General features: G+C 44.7%; 1 protein-coding gene across 1 annotated transcript in view; it reads left to right on the top strand.

Annotated features, from left to right (window-relative positions):
* Positions 1–14,626: 14,626 nt before the first annotated feature.
* The window catches only part of ARRDC2 (arrestin domain containing 2), a 78,491-nt gene continuing 67,137 nt past the window's right edge, over positions 14,627–25,980 (top strand). Inside the window, exon 1 of the mRNA XM_088468952.1 lies at positions 14,627–15,226. Coding sequence (XP_088325078.1) covers positions 14,965–15,226 — 262 coding nt within the window. The 5' untranslated portion in view covers positions 14,627–14,964. The remainder of the gene's footprint in view (positions 15,227–25,980) is intronic.

A 25,980-nucleotide genomic window follows, 5' to 3' on the forward strand; every position in this document is an offset into this window, starting at 1 on the left:
ACAATTCCGCTGGAAGAAATGACAATCTCTAAATTTCTCATTTCTGGATATAAAAAAAATTAAAACAAAATGTTATTTTATGTATCTCTTCTTTAATTTGAAAAAATAGTCTAGACAACACTTATATAGACTCCCATAATTCCTAGTTGCAATATAAAAGACAGTATATTGTATACGTGTAGAAACTGGTAATGTTACTTTACAACTTGGCAGGAAAGAGTCAAAGAGGGCACTGTAGCATGAGCTAATTAAGTGCTGAAGTGAGTTAATGAACACACAGTACAATCTGGTAGCAGCATGATCTTAGCCCATATCATATGTTTTACTCCAATTTGCGATTCCAGTGTTAAAATATAATGCTTAAGTACATTGCAACTCAGCAATTTGGCATGACTGGATAAATAAAAAATGGGAACACACACACCAATATGATCAGAGAGTGCATATTAATTTTAGGTATCAAATAAACCAACTGGAAACATATTTATACCAAACTACTGTAGTTAAAGTACCCGGTGTTGCCCGGGTTTTAAAGCTTCAAGTTATTAAGTTTATTATGTGATGTTGTACAAATTTATCTAGTGGAAAGCCCCGAAAAGGCTCCCTGGTTCAAAGTTAAGCCCGGCACACTCCACCGTGAGGTCCGAGTGGGTCCCCAACCACTCCATTAAGCCTCCCAGACCAATTGCCTCTGTGAAGCTTTCATCCACATCCAGGCAGTGGAAGGCCCTGAATAGGCTCCCCGGGTCAAAGTTCTGCCCAGTGTGCCTGAGTCGAAATTCTGGCCAGCATACACCAATGGGAATTCTGACCGGGACCTCAACCCCCTAGTTTGTCTTCTGGGATCCAATGTTACCACTCTGTAGAGTTTGGGCCAAATACATCCAGTAAATGGCTGAGAACAGTGTAAACCAACAGGAGGTCTGACCGGGACCTGAACCCACTAGTATGTCTTATGGGATAAAATTTTACCACTCTGTGAAGGTTTCATCCAAATTATGCGATACTGTCCAAATCCATCCAGTGGAAGGCTCAGAACAGGCTCTGCTCGGCACACTCCGCCGTGAGGTCCAACTGAGACACCAACCACTCCATTTGGCATCCCAGACCAAAGACCACCCCTCTGTGAAATTTTCATCCAAGTCCACCCAGTGGAAGGCCCAGGACAGGCTCCTCAGGTCAAAGTTCTGTCCAGTGTCCCTGGATAAAAGTTCTGCCCAGTGTACACCAACGGGAGGTCCTGTCAGCACTTTAACCCACTGTATGTCTTATGAGATCCAATATTGCCACTCTGTGAAGTTTTTGTTCCAATTCAATCCAGTGGAAGGCTCAGAACAGTCTCCCTGGGTCAAAGTTCTGCCCAGTGTACACAAACGGGAGATCCAACTAGGACCATAGTCCCCGTAAAACCTGGCCAGGATCCAACTGGACCACCTAGCATTGGTTTCATCCCAATCGGTGCAGGGGTGTCCGAATGCATTAACAAATAGCCCAATGAATTTTATATATTAGATAATGGACCAACACATATGGAAGTGTAGTACATATTTCAAACTGATTTAGCCCCATATCCAATTAAATGAACCCCAAATGTATCAAAATCAGTTTACAGTCCGCAAACTTTTTTGTTTATTTTGACCCGTCCCTTTCAAGCACCTCAAGAGTATTGCCAAATTGATTTGAGCAGCTTCCACTTTATGTTTGCTGTTTTTAGAGGCATAGATGGAACCAGCATCTGGAGGGCATGTAGGTTCTTATAGTGCTAATAGGAGGTCCTAGAGTGACTCCTAAGTAAGCTGGCTCTCATTTGCAAATATGCATGCAACAAATATCTTCAAATTTCTATTACCATATAGTTTTCAAGTATTGTTGCAGGTACAATTTAGTGTGTTGGGTGATATCTTGGGGACACCCCCTTCTGTTTTTTTTTTAGGCCACAAACTGAACAATGCATGCTCAGCTTGATGAAATTGACCATCTGAAACTACAGTGTGTGCGCAGGATAGATATCCTTTGTTCGTATTTATCCAATTGGGAATTTTGAGGTTTAATCATTGTATTGTTCTTAGTTGTTTAGGATATTTGCTACAAGTACAGTAATTTAAGTTTTGAATGTTTATTTTTAAGTTTATTTTATATATGATTTGTTAAATCTACTTGAACTCTACAATGATCGTGATCATACCCTACTCTGTAACCACATTATTTTATATTATTTTTATATAATAAGTGTCAGTGAAGTGTGAGCCACTTACAGTTAATGTATACACAGAGAATGCTGCTCTTCCTGTTTATTTTCCAAATCTAGAAAGTGTGCTGAACTTTGTAGCTGGGGCTCATTTACAGTTGGACATAAGCCAATATTGACAGGCCTCTCATATGGAGCAGTACACCCTTCAGCAGTGCACATAGGTGTTGGTTTCACACTCTCCCTGAAATGTCCTGAGGAACAGTTTTTATCACCTTGAAACGTGTTGGAAAATGTGGAACTCTTGAAAGGACAATTCTGGATGCACTCGGAAACCAGATCAACACCACTGAAGAAAGGTGTTTCTGATACATTGCAACATCTGCTTAACACCACTATATGGTATGAGGTTATTCTGTCCCAGTACCTATTTTGTTCTGTATTATTTTATTTTCATTTCATCTATGGAAATATTTGACATGATATATTTTATTTTTCCTTGTTACTATATGTGTACCATACAAGGGAGCTTATTGGTTGATTTGAAACATAATCCCGGGACATAAAGCAGCCACTACATATTACCTCTCAGACACCATTTTTGCAGAGATTTGCTCCATGTTTCTGCAGAACTGCTCATACTAAAATCTACTTGCACCTGTGCCATGGAGAGAAGAGGTGGTCCGCACGGAGGCTGCACAGAGGCCCCTTACTAATTCTTAATCCGACGACTATTAGAGACGCACTGTACTGTATTTACTGAATGCTATCTAACAAGAGCCTACTTTGATGCACCTGTGAAGTTTCCACATCCTCCTAGGAAGTTTTCTCTCTATGATATTTCCTAACCACATTAGTGTCACCAACCACACTATTTTTTGTTTTGCATTACTTGTATCTGGCTTTCCTAACAAGAACTGATACAACACACTAGTGCTCCACCACTGAAGAAATCACTGAACTGCTGTGAGTTTTTCAATATCCTATGCTAGTGTAGCTACTCCTGTGGGCATAACTGGACTGCCTTGAGTTATTTCCACATCTGCATATTGCATTATGACAAACAGGTGTTCTATTGCTTTGAATAAAACATAGTGTGAATTTACATGTGGAGGACTCCCCTAAATATGAGACTTTTCATGGAAGAATGTTTTATAATATTCAATTGAGTCGCTTCTCGACTTGCAGCTGAAGGGCGTAACTTGATAATAACAGGGCCTTCAAACAGGAGTGTAGCTACTGTGCGTGCTGATGGTGCCATTGCTATGGGGCTCACAGCACATCCAGGGCCTTCCTTGCAACATGGGCCATTACTAGTGGTGGGCAAGCCGTGCAATCCAGAGTAGGGCACTTCGACCTCCTCCGGGCTGCTGTTACCAGATGAGCTGTCTGGTCTTCTGCCACTCTACTCGGCAGGCAGCATTACACAGTATGACGCAGAGGCACACTGTATAAAAGACCCACCGCGATACGGAGCGGCTGCCATTTTTGGAGGAGAGTGGAAAGATTGAGACTCCAGCATCTCAAAACGTGACCAGACGCCGGCTGTGGGCTGCAGACCATTTCTTCTGGCTCCACTAGTCTGCAGCTGGCAATCAGCAGCTGCCTTTGCAGTGCCACTACCTGATTGGGCTACACACTCTGCCTCCTGGTGCCAGTGTTGCCGTGGCTAAGGGCAAGGGAGGGACTGAGCTTTTCTGCTCTGCAGTGCTACCAACGGGTGGGACTTATTATTGTGGGGGCCATTGTGTTTAGTTTTTTAACTGTGAGGGCCAATGTGAACAAAAACTTCATGTTAAGTGCCACTGTTCCATTTTTTGTTCACTCTGTGTGGGGGCTGGCATTCCTCATGTGGTGCTGCTTTCTAACTGGTTGAACATTTTTAGGTTTATTCAGTACAGGTGTACAGATAGGTGCCAGGATATTTGTTTTGTTTTGGGGCCAATGTGTTATTTTTTTTCACTGTGGGGTCATTGTGTTTTAATTTTTTTTCTGTGGGGACCAATGTGTTTAATTTTATTACTGTGGGAGACACAGGCTGCAAATCTGGGGTGTCATGTAGTCTCTTCCAGTGAGGCCATGCCCCTTGTCATGATAAGTTTCCCCATATAAGGAGGTCCAACCCTCTGCTTCCCCTAGTCTGTGGGGGGTGCATTTTGACTGTCCGCACTGGGAGCCATATTGTCTAGAAACTGCCCTGCCTGCATCCAGCTCACCTCACTGGCATTACACAGTGAGAGAACAGAAGTGGCCACTGATCCCACCTGCAAATTATTTCTTAGTCACATGTACACTTCAGCCTGTGACAAGGAAGCAGTTTCCTGCAGGTGTCATTAACACTGTGGGCCCGTCAGACTTGCCAGCAGCAACCCCATCCCTCCTCTGATACAAGTCTTGTCACTGATGCTGGGAGGAGGCGTGGCTGTGCTGAGCCTGCTAGGACTTTCCAGGACTACGGCCTCACCTCATCCCAGCATCAGTGAGGAGAGACGCAGTGCCAAGCTCAGGAGGTGAGTAGTGTGGGGCGAGGGGGGTTCCATGGAAAATTTGCTATGGGGCCTTCATAGGTCTAGCTATGCCCCTGCCTTTGCACATAGGCTAGGTTCAGGAAGGAGTGTCAAGGGTGTGTCAATGACAATGCAGAATTTTACCTGTTGTCAGATGGGTAATTTGCATCAAGGATAGGCTGATGCAAGTGCACTCTGATATACACATTTATTTCCATGCAAGCAATTTTGGAACAATTACAGCCAACTTGCTTTCAGCCATCCATCGGCACAAATGCGTATTTCCAGGGCCATAACTAGGGGTGTGCGGTGGCATCGTCACTGCCCTCCATGGCCTGAGCTGATGTTCTCAACTGCTTCCATAGTCTATATATTGCTGGCCGCCTGCTGCGCTAGTGGTGCACCCTCCTCTTCAAAACTCCATCTCACTGCTCCCTTTGTAGCCACAGGACAGCAGCAATCATCTGATTGCTTATATAACTAGTGAGCACGGCCCCTCAGTTTTGTAGCTCCTGGGGCCATCATGCTTCACAGGGAAGCGCTCCCAGCATACTACAACTCCCAGCATACACCGCATCAAGAAGCAAAACATCCCACCCAGAGTGAGGGAAGAAGCAGCACAGGTGACTGTGACAGTATTTGCCCTCTCCCCAACAGTATGTATGTATTGTGGAAATATCATGCTAGGTGGCAATAGTGAGCCATGTATTCTGTGTGGGGCTGGAGGAATCCGCCCACACAGGGTAGAAATAGGAAATGTGACCACACCTAGAGGCTGCCTTGTGGAAAAAGCTCAGATGAGGGCTAATGAGGCAGACCAGTCAGGGTGCTGGAGGAGACATCCAAGTGGGACCATGGCAGCTACAGAGCCCAGTGCGCCTGGAGGCCAGTGGGGGCCAGGCTTGGCCAGTGTCCAGACCTACTGTCAGGCAGAGAGCACAACAAATCTATGGCACTGCTTGTGTGACTTTGTGGAAGTCAGGCCAGTGTCCATACCTGCAAGCCAGCCAGAATTTCTGTGAAGGCCAAGAGGCTATGTTTTTATAATCAGGGTTCAAGCAGTGAGGTAGTGCCCTGCATGAGGGGCTAGGTTGTTTATTTTTTTGTTCCTGAAATGCTTACAGTAAAGCACCATTTATTTTCATTTGAACCTAAAGAGCTACATGTGGATCTTTATTATGCACCTACTCACTGAACCATTGACCCCCTCTGCAGAGCTAATTACCCCAGATATATCACAGTATGGGGAAGCAGGCTAAATATGGGGGTGCAGGGAGCACCAACTCGCATTTCATTACTCAGGTAATTAGAGGGCATAGCCAGTGTCTACTATGGTGCCAATAATGCAGCTTCTCCCCCAGATGGGCACAAACCTCTCCTATTTACATTAGGGTATAACAATAAAGTGTTATAAAAAGTATATATAAACACTAAAAGAGATTATATTAAATAGGATCACAAATAACAAAGGAGAGTTCCGGTTTATAAAGCTTGCAATCTAATATAGTGTAAATGTGATGTAGGTTATGTCTTCAGTCTGTGAGGTGTCTGGCAGTATTTGCTAGATATATTCTAGCTATAGTTGTGTGGAAATACTTGTCTCAGCTGCTGGTGAATCAAAACTACCCTATCAAAAATAATACACTACAAAAACTTCAGCGCCTGTTTTGCACAATCAATATATCCTTTTGGATCTTTTTCCCCCACACCTGCAGCAGATAATTAGAGGGATTGTTAACCTCTAGAAAAATTTGCAATATTTAAGAAAATTACTGCGCTGGTGTGACGAAAATACCACTCATATAATTTACATATATAAAACTTTTATATTATTTATTAAATTAACAAGTAATAAAAGAACAAGTATTAAAACACGCACATATAACTATACACTTGGTATTACTATATACTAGCTTCCTATAAGTTAAAAAAATAATTATCAGTACCAGCTTTCAATTAATTACAAAGAAATAAACTCATATAAAAATTAGTTACATTATATTGTTGCACTTCTACCTCTATTCATAGCTGCTCACAGTAAACAGCAATTCAAATGCAGTAGAAGTTCTATACGTCTTTTACACCGACTTAAAAATCCCGGGTTGATGCACGTGAACGCGCATCAACTCAGGATTTTTGTCGGTGTAAACGAATCAACCCGGGTCCAGTGACACGGGGATCCAACACAGCTGGCTTGCAGGGTTGAGCACGGGTCATTCCCATGTCACCCTGCAGTGTAAGCAGCGCGACCCAGGTCACGATGACCCGGGTCGCGCCGCATGCCGCCCGATTGGCCAGCTTCATCTCCAAGCGTCCACTGCCGGATCGACCAGAATAGAGCAGCGCACTCCACCCGCCCTCACTGCTTCCGGACTGCTTCGGAGTAAGGTAAGAGTGTCGCGGAGGGGCAGGGAGGGTAAGAAGCGCTGCTCACCTGTGCCGGAGAGCCGGGTCAGTGCTGACCCGGGCATAGCGCCTCAGTGTATAAGGGGGTCTGATCTAGGTTGGAAACGTGTTCCAAACCCCGGGACAGACCCGGGACTTTGGTATAAAAGGGTTATAAATATATCTTTAGTATGAAACCTCTTATTTGTTCGACAAAAAAAGTTTGACAATTTAAGAGCACTTTTAATGGCAAAGGGCTTGAAATATCTTTAGTTGTTGTACTGCTACTCCAGCCCTTCAGAGTATAATTAAGGCTTCCAAAAACTACCAAAAATGCCCTTATTATAATCCACAGCTCTGTACGGGATTCAATTGGGAAACCGGCTGCCGTAAGCCCGTCAGCCGGCTTCTCGAATGCTTTATCCCGGCGAGGGTTAAATGACAGGCGTCTAAATCTAGACACCTGTCATTTTTCCAAAGCTAGGAGACCGGCGCTCAGCATCCCAATCTAAGGGATGCCGGGCGCCGCGAGCTGACAGCCGCATGGGGGAGGGTTAGGTTTAGGGCACCCAGGGGGGGACTTAGGGTTAGACACCCACTAGGAGGGTTAGGCTAGGGGAAAGGGGAGTTAGGGTTAGGTACCCCCGGGGGGAGGGTAGGGTTAGGCACCCCCCAGGGGACTTAGGTTTAGGCAGCGGGGAAGGGAGGGTTAGGTTTAGGCACTTAGAGGGGGGATTAGGGTTAGGGGGGTTAGGTTAGTTTGTACTTACCTAGGGACAATCGGGATTTCCAGCGCTGTCGGGCTGCCGCTGCCGGGATCTCTGCATCTGTCGGGCTGACGCTACTGGGAATCGAACTGCCGGCCATGCGTCAGCCGGTATTACATACCGAATGCTTCTATACTACAACATAGCTTCTGTACAGATTTGAGTTTAAATGGTTTGTGGTATCTTTAATTTGGTGTAAATAGAAATATATTTTGTGATCATTTGTATCTAAAAATCTTCAAAAGCGCAAAGGGTCAATTCAGTTAGATGCCAAGGGGTGAGTTGCCATTGTAACAGTGTGGAAATGCCGCCAATGGCCCTGTACCTTGCCACCCTTGCGGCTGATCTCGCCCCGGACTGCGAGCAAAATTCCATGAGTCCAGCAGTACAGTAAGTAGGGCGTATAGCTGCACTTTTTCCCAAACACATCTAAGTCGCACCTAATTGTATCAACCCCCAGATCTTCAAATGCGGGTAAATAATATAGTGTTTGTGATAAAACATAAATGAGTTTTAAACCACGAGGCCACACCCCTTATTTTGGGCATGCGCTGAAGGAGCGCTACTAATGTCCTTATTGTAAAAATTGGTGAAGGGGGGGGGGGCGATGCTTTTTCTGGCACAGGGCACCGAAACATCTAGTTACGGATAGCGTCTTTCCCTATAATTTTAATTTCTAGTGTACCTAAGTTAACAGAACATGTTGGCATAGGTTCTGTTTAATCTTTGGAGCATAACAGAAAATATTGAATAATCTGAGTACTATAATGGCTCCAGGGGGGCCCACACCACACACCCTGCACCCATATTATTTAAAGCTTGCCTCTCCGAGGTCCCGCGTCGGGTGTCTCAGCGCTGCTCGAAACGCTGAGTAATTTTTCTGGCATTTTGCGCATGCGCAGTGAGGAAATCGCTGGAAAAATGGTGTCCACGCCATTTCCCCGGCGATCTGCGCATGCGCAGTAGACTCTGGGCACACTCTAGTGCCCAGAGTCTACTGATGCTGCACTGGCCGACCAGCCGCATCATTCAGCTGCTGGCCGCCGAGGAGCGAGGAGGGGGCCCCAGACGGGGAATGCCGCTCTTAAGACGCCCCTGGGTATGATCGCATACTGCAATGCTAATATCGCAACCAGATCGCATTACAAATGTGATCATTGATAAATGCTGCCCCACACTACACTAGAATGGCAATAGCAATAATCTAGGGGTGAGTGGGTTCGGATTTCTGAAATCCGAACCCCCCCGATCCGAGGCAGATCCGAGTCAGGCTCGACTTTTCCCGCCTGACTCGGATCTGAAATCGAGGCAAAACGTCATCATCCCGCCTTCCGAGTCTCGCGGGTTTTGGAACCTATATAAGGTACCCGCGTCGGCGCCATTTTCTCACTCGGCTGTGGACAGTGAAGAGGGAGGGTGGGAGTTAGGGCTGGCTGGGCTGTGTAGTGTAGTGCAGAGTAGTGTTGTGCTGCGCTGTGCTGCTGTTGTCCACTACTTCAAAGTCCATAGGGGCTGGCTGTGTTGTGCTGTGCTGCTGTTGTTAATAGGGGCTGTGTCCACTACTTCAAAGTCCATAGGGGCTGGCTGGACTGTGTTGTGCAGTCAGTTCTCCATAGGGGCTGTGTCCACTCCAAAGTCCTGTGCAGTGTCCCAGTCCTAAAGGGGTGCTGTAGTGTTGTCCAGGGGGTGCTCTGTCCATCAGGGGTGCTCCCCCCAAGTGCTAAAAAAATAATATTTTTTGTGTGTTTGTGAATTGTGTGCGCAGTAGCCGCACGTGCATCAACAAAGTAGTGCCAAGCGTGCGCCTGTGTCATAAGTAAAGAGCCGGCTGGCTTGACCGTTAAAGGGTGCTGTAACCCCCAAAGTACACTCCAGTCCAAACCAAAAAAATATATATTTTCTGTGTTTGTGAATTGTGTGCGCAGTAGCCGCACGGGTATCAACAAAGTGGTGCCAAGCGTGCGCCTGTGTCATAAGTAAAGGGCCGGCTGGCTTGACTGTTAAAGGGTGCTGTAACCCCCAAAGTACACTCCAGTCCAAACCAAAAAAATAATATTTTTTGTGTGTTTGTGAATTGTGTGCGCAGTAGCCGCACGTGCATCAACAAAGTAGTGCCAAGCGTGCGCCTGTGTCATAAGTAAAGGGCCGGCTGGCTTGACCGTTAAAGGGTGCTGTAACCCCCAAAGTACACTCCAGTCCAAACCAAAAAAAAAATTATTTTCTGTGTTTGTGAATTGTGTGCGCAGTAGCCACACGTGCATCAAGAAAGTAGTGGCTTGACCGTTAAAGGGTGCTGTAACCCCCAAAGTACACTCCAGTTCAAACCAAAAATATAATATTTTTTGTGTGTTTGTGAATTGTGTGCGCAGTAGCCGCACGTGCATCAACAAAGTAGTGCCAAGCGTGCGCCTGTGTCATAAGTAAAGGGCCGGCTGGCTTGACCGTTAAAGGGTGCTGTAACCCCCAAAGTACACTCCAGTCCAAACCAAAAAAATATATATTTTCTGTGTTTGTGAATTGTGTGCGCAGTAGCCGCACGTGCATCAACAAAGTAGTGCCAAGCGTGCGCCTGTGTCATAACTAAAGGGCCGGCTGGCTTGACCGTTAAAGGGTGCTGTAACCCCCAAAGTACACTCCAGTCCAAACCAAAAAAAAAATTATTTTCTGTTTGTGAATTGTGTGCGCAGTAGCCGCACGTGCATCAACAAAGGAGCAGCGCCAAGCGTGCGCCTGTGTCCCATAAGTAAAGAGCCGGCTGGCTCATTTCTTAAAGGCTGGTGTAACCCACAAAGTGCACTACTCTCCAGCAAAAATAAAAAAATATTTTCTGTTTTTAGCCGCACGTATATACCAAATCGATATAACATAAATGGAGGACCAAACTTTCTCCGATAAAAATAAAATAGAGAAAGATCAAGAACCACTTCCTCCTAGTGCTGAAGCTGCTACCACTAGTCATGACATAGACGATAACATGCCATCAACGTCGTCTGCCAAGGCCGATGCCCAATGTCATAATAGAGGGCACATACAATCCCAAATGACAAAGTTCAGGAAAATGACCTTGAAAAAAACATTTAAATCATCTGAAGAGAAACGTAAACTTGCCAATATGCCATTTACGACACGGAGTGGCAAGGAACGGCTAAGGTCGATCCCTAGTATGTTCATGACTAGTGGTTCAGCTTCACATGACGATGGAAGCCCTCCACCCACTAAAAAAATCAAAAGAGTTAAGCTGGCAAAAGCACAGCGAAGAACTGTGCTTTCTAAGAAGATATCACAAATCCCCAAGGAGTCCAAGTGTGGTGGTGGTTGCGATGCTTGACCTTCCCAGCACTGGACGGGAAGAGGTGGCTCTTTCCACCATTTGCACGCCCCCTGCAAGTGCTGAAAGGAGCACCCACAGTCCACTTGCTGATATGCAAATTGAAGATGTCACTGTTGAAGTACAACAGGATGAGGATACTGGTGTAGCTGGCGCTGAGGAGGAAGTTGGCGAGGAGGATTCTGATGGTGATGTGGTTTGTTTAAATCAGGCTCCGGGGGAGACAGTTGTTGTCCGTGGGATGAAAAAGCCCATCACGGTCATGCCTGGGCAGAAGACCAAACATTCCACCTCTTTGGTCTGGCAATATTTCTATCCAAATCCGGACAACAACTGTCTTGCCATATGTACCATATGTAAAGGTGGAATAAGTAGGGGTAGGGACGTTAACCACCTAGGAACATCCTCCCTTATACGGCACCTGCAGCGCGTTCATAATAAGTTACTGTCAAGTTCAGATACTTTGGCTAAGACCGTAAGCAGTCCAGGGACACCTAAATCCCGTTGTCCTGTTGTATCCAAGCGCCTGCAAACCACACCGTCAACTCCCTCCTCGTCAATTTCCTCTTTAGTCAGGATCGGAAGTAGTCCTGCAGGCCATGTCACTGGCATGACTGACTCTCCTATCCGGGATTCCTCCGGAGGATCCTGCATTGCTACGCCTCCTGCTGCCGCTGCTGCTGCTGGGAGTCGTTCATCATCCCAGAGAGGAAGTAGGAACACCACTACATTTACTAAACAATTGACCCTCCAACAGTCCTTAGCGAGGAGGATGAAGTACGACAGCAGTCATCCTGAAGCAAAACGTATAACTGAGGCCTTGACTGCTATGTTGGTGTTAGACGTGCGTCCGGTATCCGCCATTGGTGCAGTGGGATTTAGACAATTGCTGGAGGTAGTGTGTCCCCGGTTCCAAATCCCATATAGATTCCACTTCACTAGGCAGGCGATACCGAGACTGTACAGAAACGTCAGAAAAAGTGTCCTCAGTGTCCTGAAAAATGCCGTTGTACCCAATGTCCACTTAACAACGGACATGTGGACAAGTGGAACAGGGCAGACTAAGGACTATATGACTGTGACAGCCCACTGGGTAGATGTATCACCTTACGCAGCAACAGCAGCAGCGTCACCAGTCGCAGCATCTCAGAAACGCCAGCTTGTTCCAAGGCAGGCTACGCTGTGTATCACCGATTTCAGCAAGAGGCACACCGCCGACAACCTCTTAGAGAAACTGAGGGAAATCATCGCCCAGTGGCTTACCCCACTTAGACTCTCCTGGGGATTTGTGATATCTGACAATGCCACCAATATTGTGCGGGCATTACATCTGGGCAAATTCCAGCACGTCCCATGTTTTGCTCACACAATAAACTTGGTTGTGCAGAATTTTCTGAAAAGCGACAGGGGCGTGCAGGAGACGCTTTGGGTGGCCCGAAAAATTTCAGGCCACTTTCGCCATTCAGCGACTGCGTGCCGAAGACTGGAGCGCCAGCAAACACTCTTGAACCTGCCCCGCCATCACCTGAAGCAAGAGGTTGTGACGCGGTGGAACTTAACCCTCTATATGCTTCAGAGGATGGAGGAGCAGCAAAAGGCCATTCAAGCCTATACATCCACCTATGACATAGGCAAAGGAGGGGGTATGCACCTGACTCAAGCGCAGTGGAGAATGATTTCCGTGTTGTGCAAGGTTCTCCAGCCCTTCGAACTTGCCACATGTGAAGTCAGTTCAGCCAGCTAGAGTCAGGTCATTCCCCTCATCAGGCTTTTGCAGAAGCAGCTGGAGAAAGTGAAGGAGGAGCTAATACGGAGCGATTCCGCTCGGCATGTGGGACTTGTGGATGAAGCCCTTCATTCGCTTTGCCAGGATTCCAGGGTGGTCAATCTGTTGAAATCAGACCACTACATTTTGGCCACCGTGCTCGATCCTAGGTTTAAAGCCTATGTGGTGTCTCTCTTTCCGGCTGACACAAGCCTGCAGAGGTGCAAAGACCTGCTGGTGAACACACTGTCAGCTGAAGCGGAACGTGACACGTCAACAGCTCCTTCTTCATTTTCTCCCGCAACTGGGGCTGCCAGGAAAAAACTTAGGTATCCTAAGCAACCCGCTGGCGGTGATGCAGGGCAGGCAGGACCAAGTTTGGACATCTGGTCCGGATTGAAGGACCTGGCAACAATTTCTGACATGTCTACTGTCACTGCATATGATACTGTCACCATTGACAGAATGGTGGAGGATTACATCGGTGACAGCATCCAAGTAGGCATGTCAGACAGTCCATACCTGTACTGGCAGGAAAAAGAGGCAATTTGGAGGCCCCTGTACAAACTGGCTCTATTTTACCTGAGTTGCCCCCCCTCCAGTGTGTACTCCGAAAGAGTGTTTAGTGCAGCCAGGAACCTTGTCAGCGAAAGGCGTAGGAGGTTGCATCCACAGAATGTGGAGAAGATGATGTTCATCAAAATTAATTATCAGCTCTTCCAGGGAGACCATCCTCCAGAACGTACAGAGGGACCTGTGGTGGTGGATTCAAGTGGGGACGAGTTAATACTTTGTGAGGATGTACACACTGAAGAGGGTGAGGAATCGGTGGATGAGGATGACATCTTGCCTCCGTAGAGCCAGTTTGTGCAGGGACACATTAATTGCCAGCTTGTTTTGTGGGGGCCCAAATGAACCAATCATTTTAGCCACAGTTGTGTGGCAGACCCTGGCGCTGAAATGATTGGTTTGTTAAAGTGTGCATGTCCTGTTTATACAACATAAGGGTGGGTGGGAGGGCCCAAGGACAATTCCATCTTGCACCTCTTTTTTTTCTTTGCATTATGTACAGTTTGGGGCCTAGTTTTTCAAACTGCCATCCTGTCTGCCACTGCAGTATCACGCCTAGATGGGTCACGTGTTTGTGCCGCCCACTCGTGTCGCTTAGCATAGTCATCCAGCTACCTCGGTGCAACCTTTTGGACATAAAGACACTATTGTGAGGTGTGAGGTGTTCAGAATAGACTGGAAATGAGTGGAAATTAAGGTTATTGAGGTTAATAATAGCATAGGAGCAGAAAAACCTACAAATTCTGTGATTTTAGCTGTTTTTATGCTTTTTTTCAAAAAAATACAGATCCAAAACACAAAACCCAGAACCCAAAACATGGAAGGGTGGTTTTGGCAAAACCAATCCAGATCCAAAACACGAAGAAAGATCCAGATCCAAAACCAAAACACGAAAAGTGGCCGGTGCACACCCCTACAATAATCCAATTGTGGCCTGTTTGTTAATGTACTTATGTTACATATAAAGTTGATACTGCAGGTCTAAAATTACAAAACAGCATTTTTCTTGTTAACTCAGCGTCACCTATATGTAATATGGCCAATAGCAGCACAGAGTCACAGCCTTAAAGCTGTTTAAAAGGCAAACTAATGGGTGTGTAACGGGAGCCGTCTGTCTGGGAGGGGATAGGACAAATTCCTCCTATAGTGTCAGTTACAGCAGGAGGTGTTTGTATGTGTGTTTGTGCAGCTGCTGTCCCCAGATAAGCCGAACAAGATCTCATCTCACTGACCAGTGGGCTCTTCGTGGCACGATTCAAACCCCACCCGCGAGAAAGGGGAGAGTGGGCTCATGGATGCTTTCCAAAATAAAGCGTCAACATAGGAAACTGGGGTCATTGCAGAGTAACCACCTCCCATCGTTCTGATTAAGGAAGTGCCACATCTTGCAGGAAGCTTGCAATTAAGGGCACCACATCTAACTGTGCTACGTCTCACACCAGCTCTGCGGGAAAATGATGCACATTAGTAAAATAAGGGGTTTTACTGTGGATCTGTGCCCCGGTGTCTACGGCGTGCACACTGCCGGGGAGGTGTTGACGGGACAAGTAGTCCTGGAACTGTGCAAGGCGGTGAGGATTTCAGCCCTGGAGGTCTGTGCCAGAGGATTGGCTGCCGTGCACTGGCTGGAGACCCGCAGCATTGGCATGAACACTGTCTACAGCGACTTCACTGCCCACGAGACGTATTTAAGGAAGCGGCATCAGTTGCTACGAGGTAGGTGTGATAGGCAGGATTGGCAGCAGGGCAAGGAAGCTTGCGCTCTATTAATTCTATTTTGTTTGTTTTTGTTAAAGATTAAGGATTACGGTTTACCGAACTGTAGGGTGAAATCCAGATTACTCCCACATCTATGCTATTGATATTTTATTTCGATCCCATTGCATCAGTCATAAGTAGGAGTTTTGCATAAGTGTTCAGTCTAGTATAACCTATTTTATCAGAACTGCTTTCACCTCCAAGTGTCAGATGAATTATCATTGTCATCCAGGAGACAATAGAACTGTGCCCTAACCTGCGTTGGCAGACTATTTTAGTCCTTGGCAGAAAACAATTTCTCATTTCCTCAGCCTTACCAGCTCCTATATATACCTACATGGATATGCTAAAAACTTAAAGATGTTCTTTAGTGACATTTTCACATTTCATATTCATATATTCATCCTACAGTAGTGTTCATTACATTAAAATAATAATAAAAGTACATTGGTTGCACCTGTTCTATCACTGACTTGCATTGACAAAAAAACAATGCAGACAGTCCTCTGAATACAACTGTTGAAGCAGTCCCAATAGCGATCTGTGAGCACAGCGTAAAAACCCAAGCTTTTCAAAGAGATCTTAAGATGGTGTTAGCCCCTTGTAGCCTATGGACTACATTTTGGATCCCTCTTGCAGTCACACATTAGCCCAGAAGTAAAGTGATCGCATAATAAACTATCACTTTTCTAGACATCTTTTCGGAATACATGTCCCAGCATCTGAGACATGATAAATTACCCCAAAAAGGCATTTCAAATCCCTGCAATAAGCGGTAATAGGGAATATAACTTTTTGGGACATTTACAGAAATATTAATAATTATACTCCTTGGGGACAATGTTTGAAACAGTAATCACCACTTTTTTTTTCTGTGTTTTTGACGAGTAAAGGAATTTATTTCTGCTTCTCCACATACAGTATATTAAAACGCAATCCTTAAAGAAAAACAAAAATCAGATTTCTCCAGCAGCACCTTTATTTTTTGCTATTCCACTGCCATAGCCAGCTCTGGTTGCAAAGTGTGCTGTTACTTACTGTATCATGCAACACAGAAAGCCAAGGCATTACACCTATTTATAGTGCCACTGCCGCCTTTGGACACTCCTGCCTTAGTGCTCGTGCATGCACAGCCCTGTCAAAGTTACATTGCGTGTTTTTCTTAAAATCTTGTGCATGCGCATTAAGGCTGCTCAATAGAAATTGCCTATAATATCAGCACTATGATGCGAAACAGAAACACAATCAGGGCCGCATTAAGGCTAGTGGGGGGCCCCAGGACAACTAAATTGCGGGGGTCCCTTCAAGCCACACGGAGCTTCCCCTAAGCCTTCTGTCCTCCTACCCCCAAAGCCTCTGCCGCTGAATTACCTGAGTGACGGCAGAGTTGCTCCCTGGTCCTCTCATCGGCGTTGCGGACGTAATGTGTCACGTGGCGCTGGTGAGAAGACTCGGAAGCCGTTCTCTGCTGTATGCAGCGGCACAGACTGTGCTGCTGCATACATTAACAGCGAATCGCGGCAGTGAGCCTCAATCCGGGAACAGGTGTCACTGGACACCTGTTCTCGGCAGGGTCACACTGACCCTGTGTGGGGGCCCAGGGACGACCGCCCCTGGCGCCCCCTCTTAATCCGGTCCTGGACACAATTGACTATTTCGAGCCAGATTCAAATAGCCGTTGAAGTCGTTTTACGCGTTATGTATCAGCAGGCCAATTCTGCTCAAAACAGCAAACATAAAATGGAAGCTGCTCAAATCAATTTGGCAATACTCTTCAGGTGCATGAAAGGGAGGGGTCATACTAAACAGAAAGGGGAGTATCCCCTAGATATCCTCCAGCACACTAAATTGTACCTGCAACAAATATCTCTGAATTTCTATTACCATATAGTTTTCATGTATTGTTGCAGGTACAATTTAGTGTGGAGGATATCTAGGGGATACTCCCCTTTCTGTTTTTCAATTCTGCTCAAAGCCTATGGCAGTGCGAGTAGAATCGGTCTAAAGTAACTGGCCAGACGATGCACAACCTGATCTGCCAATGGCAGCTCAAATGTAATTGAATCCAACCCTTAAGCCGGGCACACATTACGCAATTATTGGCCCGATACGCTGATTATTGGCAGACGGGATGATAACTGCATACAGTAGTACTGTATATAGCAGCAACAGCGATTATTGGATGGTCGGGCATGAAAAATCTTCCAACATGCCTGATTGAATCAATCATTGGTCGGCATCTGGCAGTGTATGCTCCGCTGCAGCCAACCGCCTAACCTTTCCCCTGCTCTTCACTGGAGAGGAACAGGGAAATGTTTAGCAGTTATCATGTGACCATGCACTGTAACATATCTGACATTTCCCCATTCCCCTCCCCTGTGATGGAACAGATCAAATGTCGGACTCTCGTCCCGGGGAAGCACATACCCTGCCCGATGAGGCTGATTAGCATCTCACAAATTATCGGATCTTTCAGAGATGCCTGACGATTCGGCATCTCTTACAGACTGATGATTTGTGGTCGGTCGCGCAAGTGCGCTAAAGTTATCTGCCCGATCCACCGATATGTGGCGTATCGGCCAGGTAATTGTATAATGTATGCCTAGCATAAGAAATTCGATGTCCACAATACAGTTCTGTCCCTAGAAAGCTGATGCATAATGCATGCTCTTGTCCTCATTTATGAAGTGGAGCAGTAGCTAGATGTTGTGTTTTTTTTTTTTTGTTTGTTTTTTTTTGCTTTTACATTTTTTTTTTTATTAATCGAACTACAGTGCCATAAAATTTGTATGTTTTCCATATCTGCATTTTGAGTTACATGAATCTTAAAATATGAGAAACCTTAAATCTAGTCATGAATAGGTTTAGAGCAAATATACAGCTAATTTCATCATGATACAACTTATGTAGGCTCGTAGTTTCTGCTTTATATGGAACAGATTTCCAGAGGTGGAGCAGGTGCTACAGGTGCCACCAGAGGAGTGCACAGTCAGCAATTGTGACAGTATGCGCTCAATATCCCGACCGATGAGATTTTGGTGGTCAGAATGCCAACCCTGGAATCTGACACTGCTTGGTAGTGCTCTCACTATTTAAGAAGGATCCAGCTAGCGGCTTGGCATCAATCAGTCTGATTAATTTATGGGATGGACGGAATCCTGGCTGAGGAGAGGCTCAGGAACCACAGGGGTGGAGAGGGCCATGATAGGTTGGAACCGGCGTGACTTCAGTGAGTTTGTAACTAAATTTAAAGCAGCAGACCGTTATTAGGCTAGATTTTGCCTTCTAATTGATTGCGACTTTAGATTTAATGCCAAACTCTCTTTTCTCTTGCTGGTTCCATGATCCCTGAACCTATTACATAACCCCCTAATTTATTGGAGGGCATGTCGTGGGTGTCTACTTTCATAGGTGAATGGATAGGAGCGGTGTGGCCGCATAGATGCATCTAACTCTGAATCATACTTGCCTGCTTTTGAAAAATCATTTCAGGGAGATTGTGAAAGCAGAACCAATGAGCGCGGTGGTAAAGTGGGTGTGTACTGCTACATCTGAGAGGCATATCATCAAATTGATTTTCATCCAAATGTAAATGAGCCCCAAAGCAGTTAGTAAGATCTATTTGTGGATTAAAACGCAATGATACTTTACAGAAAATGCATGTAGCCATAGGGATCATTGTGCCTTATAACCAATGCAGGAAAAGTATAGTAATGATCCGTTTTGAATGTATATATCTCTGGTTTGTTTTATATATAACCGCTAAATAATGGGGGTAAGGAGCAATCGGGGAGATTGCTAGACTCTTCAGGGAGACATGGAGATTGCTGCTATTTCAGGGAGTCTCCCTGACAATCAGGGAAAGTTGGCAAGTATGCTCTGAATACAGATGGAGATCTGCATTTATTTCCGAGTATACAATGTAGCCACATCTGCAGCAAACTTGCAAGCAACTCTGAATAATGCCTAGAGTGTTTAAATCTACAAAATGATAATTCACAAATACATTGCAAAACTGCCATTCCATGAAAAGGTGAAGCAAAAGCAAAGTGTGTCTCCTGTCTGTACTGCTGCAAAATACACTTTGAGTCACATTTTGGTGAAACTTATCTATCCTGAAATCTCAGGAACTTTTGTTAAGCGAAAGCAGAAGCAGTGCTTTAGGAAGAGAGGAGCTAAGTAAATTCCACCCAAATATTCTCTGGAATTGTTTTGGGAATTAAAAGCTTTGGTTTTTTTTTCAATTGCATACATTGAACTGTAAACCTTTCTACCTATTTAGATAGGAATATGCAATTGGCTCCTGGTTGGCATTGGGTAACTGGGGATATGGGGAGGTGCTTTGGGAGTGAAGACGACCTATTTACTACAACATACCTTCCATGCCATCCTGATTTCAGTAGGACAGTCACTGCTGGGGGATCTGTCCCACTGTCACGATTGGGACTGACTTGTCCCGATCACTGGGCAATTGAGGGATATGTGTTTGCTCATTTGACACTGTGAATGAGTGTTAAATGCGGGCACCAGTGAAGTTGTGATCAGTGAAGGGGTGGTAGGAGGGGGAAGGTAGAGGGTTTTCATAAAGTCTAGTTGTCTTCAGTACTAAGCACACCACACCTATTCCATAAAGTGGTCACACCCCCTGTCCCAATCAGCTCATCTTAAATGTTGGGGCATATAGATGGTTAACTTATGCATTATATTTCGTGTTCACTCTAGGTCCGGCCCCAGGCAGGACGCCGGACCTAGAAAAGTGGCGCCGAAGGCAAGCTCCCAATAAGGGGGTGTGGCCATGAGGAAAGGGGGCCCTCTTTTCATCACTCTTGGGGGCGTGCCCGGGCACTTACTGTCATGCCCCCAAATTCTAATGTCTCTGTGAATCTATTCAATGGCGGAGATCGCTGCACCGCTAGCATAGTGCATTTCTTTTTTTAAGTGGGTGTGAAGGGGGGGCAGAAAAGAAGCCAAGTATAACCAACCTTGATATCATAACTTTTTAGTGTGGCAGTTCCCGAAGTAAGTGCTGTTGGGAGTCCAGTCTCAAATACAATTATTTGGTCTTTTGAGACTCCCATTAAGTTGAAAATTTGCTGTATTGTAATGCTTGCTGCTCCAAAAGGGATTACAGATGGCTAATTTGGTAGTTTTTGTGACTAATTGGAGCGAAGTACTGTATTGATAGAGAGACCGCGCAGGATAGCACTGCTCTCCTCCCTACAGTGACTCCGGCTGGAAACCTTTAGCAAGGTTGCCACCAGTACTGTACACTAGCGCGACTGTGCGACCTCACGCCATTACTGTGTTGAGCTCCCATAGAGGTGAGAAAACAAAAACAAAATTTATATATACCGCCAGTATCACAACCTCTGTATGTCTCCTACACCGCTGTATATTTTCTTCTGTTCCCTAATAAACCTTCAAGCCTGGATAAGGATCACTGTGTGGCCTAAACTCCATTTCACAATTTTGCTGGTGCCTATTGTAAACCTCCTAGGTTGTATACCAATAGAACATATCAACAGGTTGTGGACCCAGGCATCACAGACGCAAGAGTACCCTGCATTTAAAGTATACAATGAAGTCCTGCATTTGGAACAGCACACATAATGCACATTGCAGCAGCAGCCAGCATGATCTTATAAAGCTGAGAGGTGGAAGTTCACATGAACATGCAGCTCAAGTGTGAAAAAATGTGGAAGATCAAAAGTAATCCAGGTGACAATCCAAATCCTACTAAAGTAAATAAAGCCATGAGAATCATAGGCCTAGTTGTGGAGCAATATGTGTGTCATAATCTTGCCCTTACTCAGAACTCAATCCAAGTTGGGTGGTGGTGACGTTGGTGTTTTGCAAATTACCTAAACAGCAAAATATAACTCGTCTGCCACCACCAAGGAATAAACTCCTCCTACTTCGGCCCTTCGGTTCCACTCACAGAATATACGCTTTGAAAATCAGTAGCAGGTGCCTCACTAGGCCGCAGGTCTAAGAACACAGAATATCAGAACTAGAAATTAAGTTTTAAATTCAAGTATACTTCAGAGTTTATAGGTACAAAAAGTATTGCAAGGATTATTAGGATTATTGAAAGTACACACAGACTACAGACCATTTCAAAGAAAATAAAAAAAAAGTGGAAAACAAAGTTCAGATATCACCTTTGGAATTGAACAATGCTGGAGTAAGGTCTATCTCGGATGAATTTTGGTGCATTCCAGCCAGTCTGGCTCCCTTAAAAGAATAGACGCCTGCTGTCCAGTTTGCTGGGTTAATATACCCATTCTGTTGTGCTCAATTTCCAACAGAAATGGATCCTGAACTTCACAGCACATGGCAGAGGAGACAGCAAGTTTAAATACTTCCCTGATACCAGGTATAATAGTCGGACCTTGTTCCTGTCTGGCAAATGGAGAAGACACAGTGGGCAGTGTGAAATAGGACATCCTCTGGCAGCCTTAGGTTCAAGACAGCCTACAAGTGTGAATTTCCTATTTCCTCTACAGTCCCTGTGGTGCTAACTACACAATAGACTGGCACGTTCCTTTTGGCATGCAAACATTTTGTTATCAACAACTTCCGCTGAACCTTATTTAGGTTTTTGCATAAATGTAAACATTCTGACCTGCTAGGCTGAACATACTCATTTGGTTAGCTGATGCAATTTAAACATGTATACAGTGGATCATCGATCTATAGATCATAACACATACTGTTATTATTGTTAATATGTCCATTCCGATATGAAATGGACTTTATCATTACAATGTGTATCCATAATTCACAGGAAAGTGACAGCAGATGACATGTGGATAGTCCTGCAAACAGCATAGGAAGATAAAATAGGTGCATGCAGGGACATGAATGAGTATATTGATCAGATTCTGTCCATTTCTCAGCAATTGACATCTGTAGGAGACTGCCACAAACTCTCAGATAGAAAGTTTGTGCTTGTCTGTACTTTGGGATTGACTAAAACCCAGTACAGAGGTGCGGAATCTAACATGCTGGCCGTATTCAAACCAAAAAATTGATCCGCACAGGAACTAATTATTTATCAATCTATTCCCCTATTCACATAGAGTACTTTATATCTTATGTGGGGAGGGGCACCAAAGAATAAACATTATAGCAACACGAAAGAAAAGGAACAGGTATTCTTATATAATGCACTCACAGATTATATAAATTCATTATTCTCTTACAGGATTCTGGCTATATCTCATACTTTAAAACTTAACTTTTATTATGTATATTAATACAGAGATGTAATATAAATTGTGGAAAATCACCAAAAAATTTGTGTGTGAGAAAACCTTGGAAAACAATTGTAAAAAATGTACACAAATTAAAAGGTACATAAAATTTATGACTGTTAAATCATATTGTTCAGAATATCATCATTGTTATATAATCTACTATGAACCATCAATATTAAAGGATAATTGCTTGTTATAAGGTTCAGCTTGATCTGAGAACAATCTGAGAAAATAATTTCTTCTTTTTAAACCAATAAACTGATTTTAAACTAATTTATTGACTATTTACTGTCTCCAATATGATCCTTTTGTTAATCTCATCTGTCAAATATCATCACTATACCATAATTACACTGACATCTCCAACAAATTGACCAGTCATATAGTGAATAGGACACCAGTAAATGAAAAAACACTATATGAGTGGTCAATTTGTTGGCTCCACCCACTATGGGTGGACTACGTCTGTGAAATTTAAATTTTAACTTTTTTGGTAGTAAAACATTTATTATTTTTGTGAAGGAACAATTGGTCAGTTTGATGTTTGTCTACACCATTTATCCCCACCTTTGTAGTTTTGCTTTATTTCCAAATAAATATTAGCGTTCCCGCTAGGCTGTTTTAGCGGGGCGCTGCGCCACGCCGCGCCCTGCTCGATTTTCAAAAGGGCAGAATGCACTCTGCCCTTTTGGTGGCACCCCATTAAAACAACCCGCCGTGTGCCGTCCCCACCCACAGGCCACAACAGACATTTTGTGGACCTTCATACAACTGGAGCTGTTGTTTTTTCCTTTATGCTACCTATTGATATTTATTTTTACTATTTATACTAGTATACACATTTCATGTCCTACATTTAACTTGTTCTTTAACATTAAAAAAAAAAAACACTTTTTTTTCTAGATGAAGTGTTTACTTGACATTAATATCTAGGCAGTGTTTATAATCTACTATTGAAAGCAGTGGCGTAAATTCATCCCAGACGACCGTAGGCAAGTTATAATTTGGTGCCCCCCCACTAAAAAAAAAAAGTGAAAATATACCGTATATACTCGAGTATAAGTCGACCCGAATATAAGCCGAGGTACCTACTTTTACCCAAAAAAACTGGGAAAACTTACCAAGTACCTAGTGTGGGAAATGGCAGCAGCTGGTAGTGCCCCCAGTAGTAATTCCCCCGGTTGTGCCCCCAGTAGTAATCCCTCCTGGTAATGCCCCCAGTGGTAATCCCCCCTTTCAGTGCCTCCAGTAGTAATCCCCCCCTGGTAGTACCCCCAGTAGTAATCCCCCACTGGTAGTGCCCCCTGTAGTAATCCCCCACTGGTAGTGCCCCCTGTAGTAATCCCCCCCTGGTAGTGCCCCCTGTAGTAATCCCCCCCTTGCAGTTCCCCCAGTGGTAATCCCCCCTTTTAGTGCCCCCTGTAGTAATCGCCCCCTGATAATGCCCCCTGTAGTAATCGCCCCCTGGTAGTGCCCCCTGTAGTCATCACCCCCTGGTAGTGCCCCCTGTAGTCCCCCCCCCCCTAGTAGAGAGAGACGTGAAAAGAATAAAAAAAAAATAAACACTTACCTTAAACTCCCGCTCCTGGTCCTGCCGCTGTCCGCTCCTCCGGCCGCTTTGCATGGGAGAGACGTCATCATGACGACGTGTCTCCCATCACCCACTGCGGGAGCCGGAAGATGGCTCCCGCAGTGGGAGCAGCAGCAGCCGCTGAGAGTCTGACAGACTCTCAGCGGCTGCTGATTACACCAAACACGCAGCTGCCGGCTCCGGCGGCTGTGTGTTTGGCAGTGTGTAGCGCTGACCGAACTCCGTCCGGTCAGCGCTACACTTGACTCGAGTATAAGCCGAGGGGGTACTTTTTCAGCACATTTTTTGTGCTGAAAAACTCGGCTTATACTCGAGTATATACGGTAAATGGTGCACATCTGTCTGTCTGTCTGTCTATCTATCTGTCTGTCAAATATGCACAAAAACAATTATATGAAATAGCCTTAAATGGGGTAAATATATTTTGCGAGCAATCGAGGAGATGCCCCTTCAGTGCTGGCGCCCGGCGGCAGGCGCCTCCATTATCTCCCATAGTTCTGACCCTGATTGAAAGAATGTCTGGGGGTTTTATACATACTTGCCTACTTTTAAAAAAGCATATCAGGGAGATTGTGAAAGCAGCACCTATGAGCGCGTGTTACAGTGGGCGTGTACTGATAAATCTGAGAGGCGTGTCCTAGACCTGACTTACATCCAAATGTAAACCAGCCCAAAAGCAGTTAGTAAGATCTGTTTGTTGATGAAAACACACTAATACTTTTCGGAAATTCATCGGGATCATTGTGCCCTATAATAACCAATGCAAGGAAATTATACTAATGATCCCATTTGAATGTATATATCTCTGTTTTTTATTATAACAGCTTCATAATGGGGGTAAGGATGAAATGAGGGAGATTGCTAGTCTCTTCAGGGAGACAGGGAGATTGCTACTATTTCAGGGAGTCTCCCTGACAATGAGGGAGAGTTGGCAAGTATGGTTTTATACAGTGGCTGTAGGAAAGACTGAAGGAACAGAACAGATGTCAAAACTATGTGGGCTCTAGTGTTACCAGGTAGTCCCAGACAGCTGCCTTTGTTTAATTAGTTCTTATTTTGATTAAGGAGGAGATGTATCAAACATTCTAAAAAAGACAGAAGGCGAAGTTATACAGAGCAACCAATTGGCTTCTAGCTATCATGTATTGAGCAATTCTGCCTGCAAGCAGGTGGGATAATTACTGACCCAGCATAATTAAAGACCTTCACAAAATATGACTTGTTGGTGTACTTGAGAACTGAAGTTGAGAAAACATTCTATAAAATGATAGGAATCTTGTTGCTATGGGCAACTTCTCCACGTATCCGCTTTAGAAGGTTTGGTACCTTTTTTCTCCAGTGTGAAGTAAATCTGGATGCATACACTGAATAGAGAACTACAGTAGCATTTGCAGTTAATAGGGCATTATACAAAAATATTAGAGATGTGCGTATTCGGTTTCCTTGAAACTGAATCCACTCGCATTTGTTATCCAACGGGGTCCGAGTCTCGATTCTGTTATCTCTATTTTGCTCGGATCCCAAAACGAGGCATAACTGCGTCCATAAGCTACAGTCTTCCCAGCTACATACTGTACGTACCCTATTAAAGATTAGAACAGATATTAGAGAGCATCCAATCTAACTTTGGAGCTTAGGTACTCTAAAAGACAGTAAAGCCTGCACCGAACTGGAACCTAGTCCATCCCTAATATGCTGAGTCTGTGGATATTTTAAGATGACAATATCCCCTGTCAAGAATCAAGGATATCCTTGCAGTCTTACTGTTACAGTTCTCGTACGGTTGTGTAAGACCGCAGTACTGCTGACTGAAAACAAGACAGAGTTGAGCAGTGGCAGTCCTTCCACTACTGGAACTAGAT

The sequence above is a fragment of the Taudactylus pleione genome, unplaced genomic scaffold (assembly GCF_031769625.1).
Source record: "Taudactylus pleione unplaced genomic scaffold, aTauple2 ptg000087l, whole genome shotgun sequence".
Classification (NCBI taxonomy): domain Eukaryota; kingdom Metazoa; phylum Chordata; class Amphibia; order Anura; family Myobatrachidae; genus Taudactylus; species Taudactylus pleione.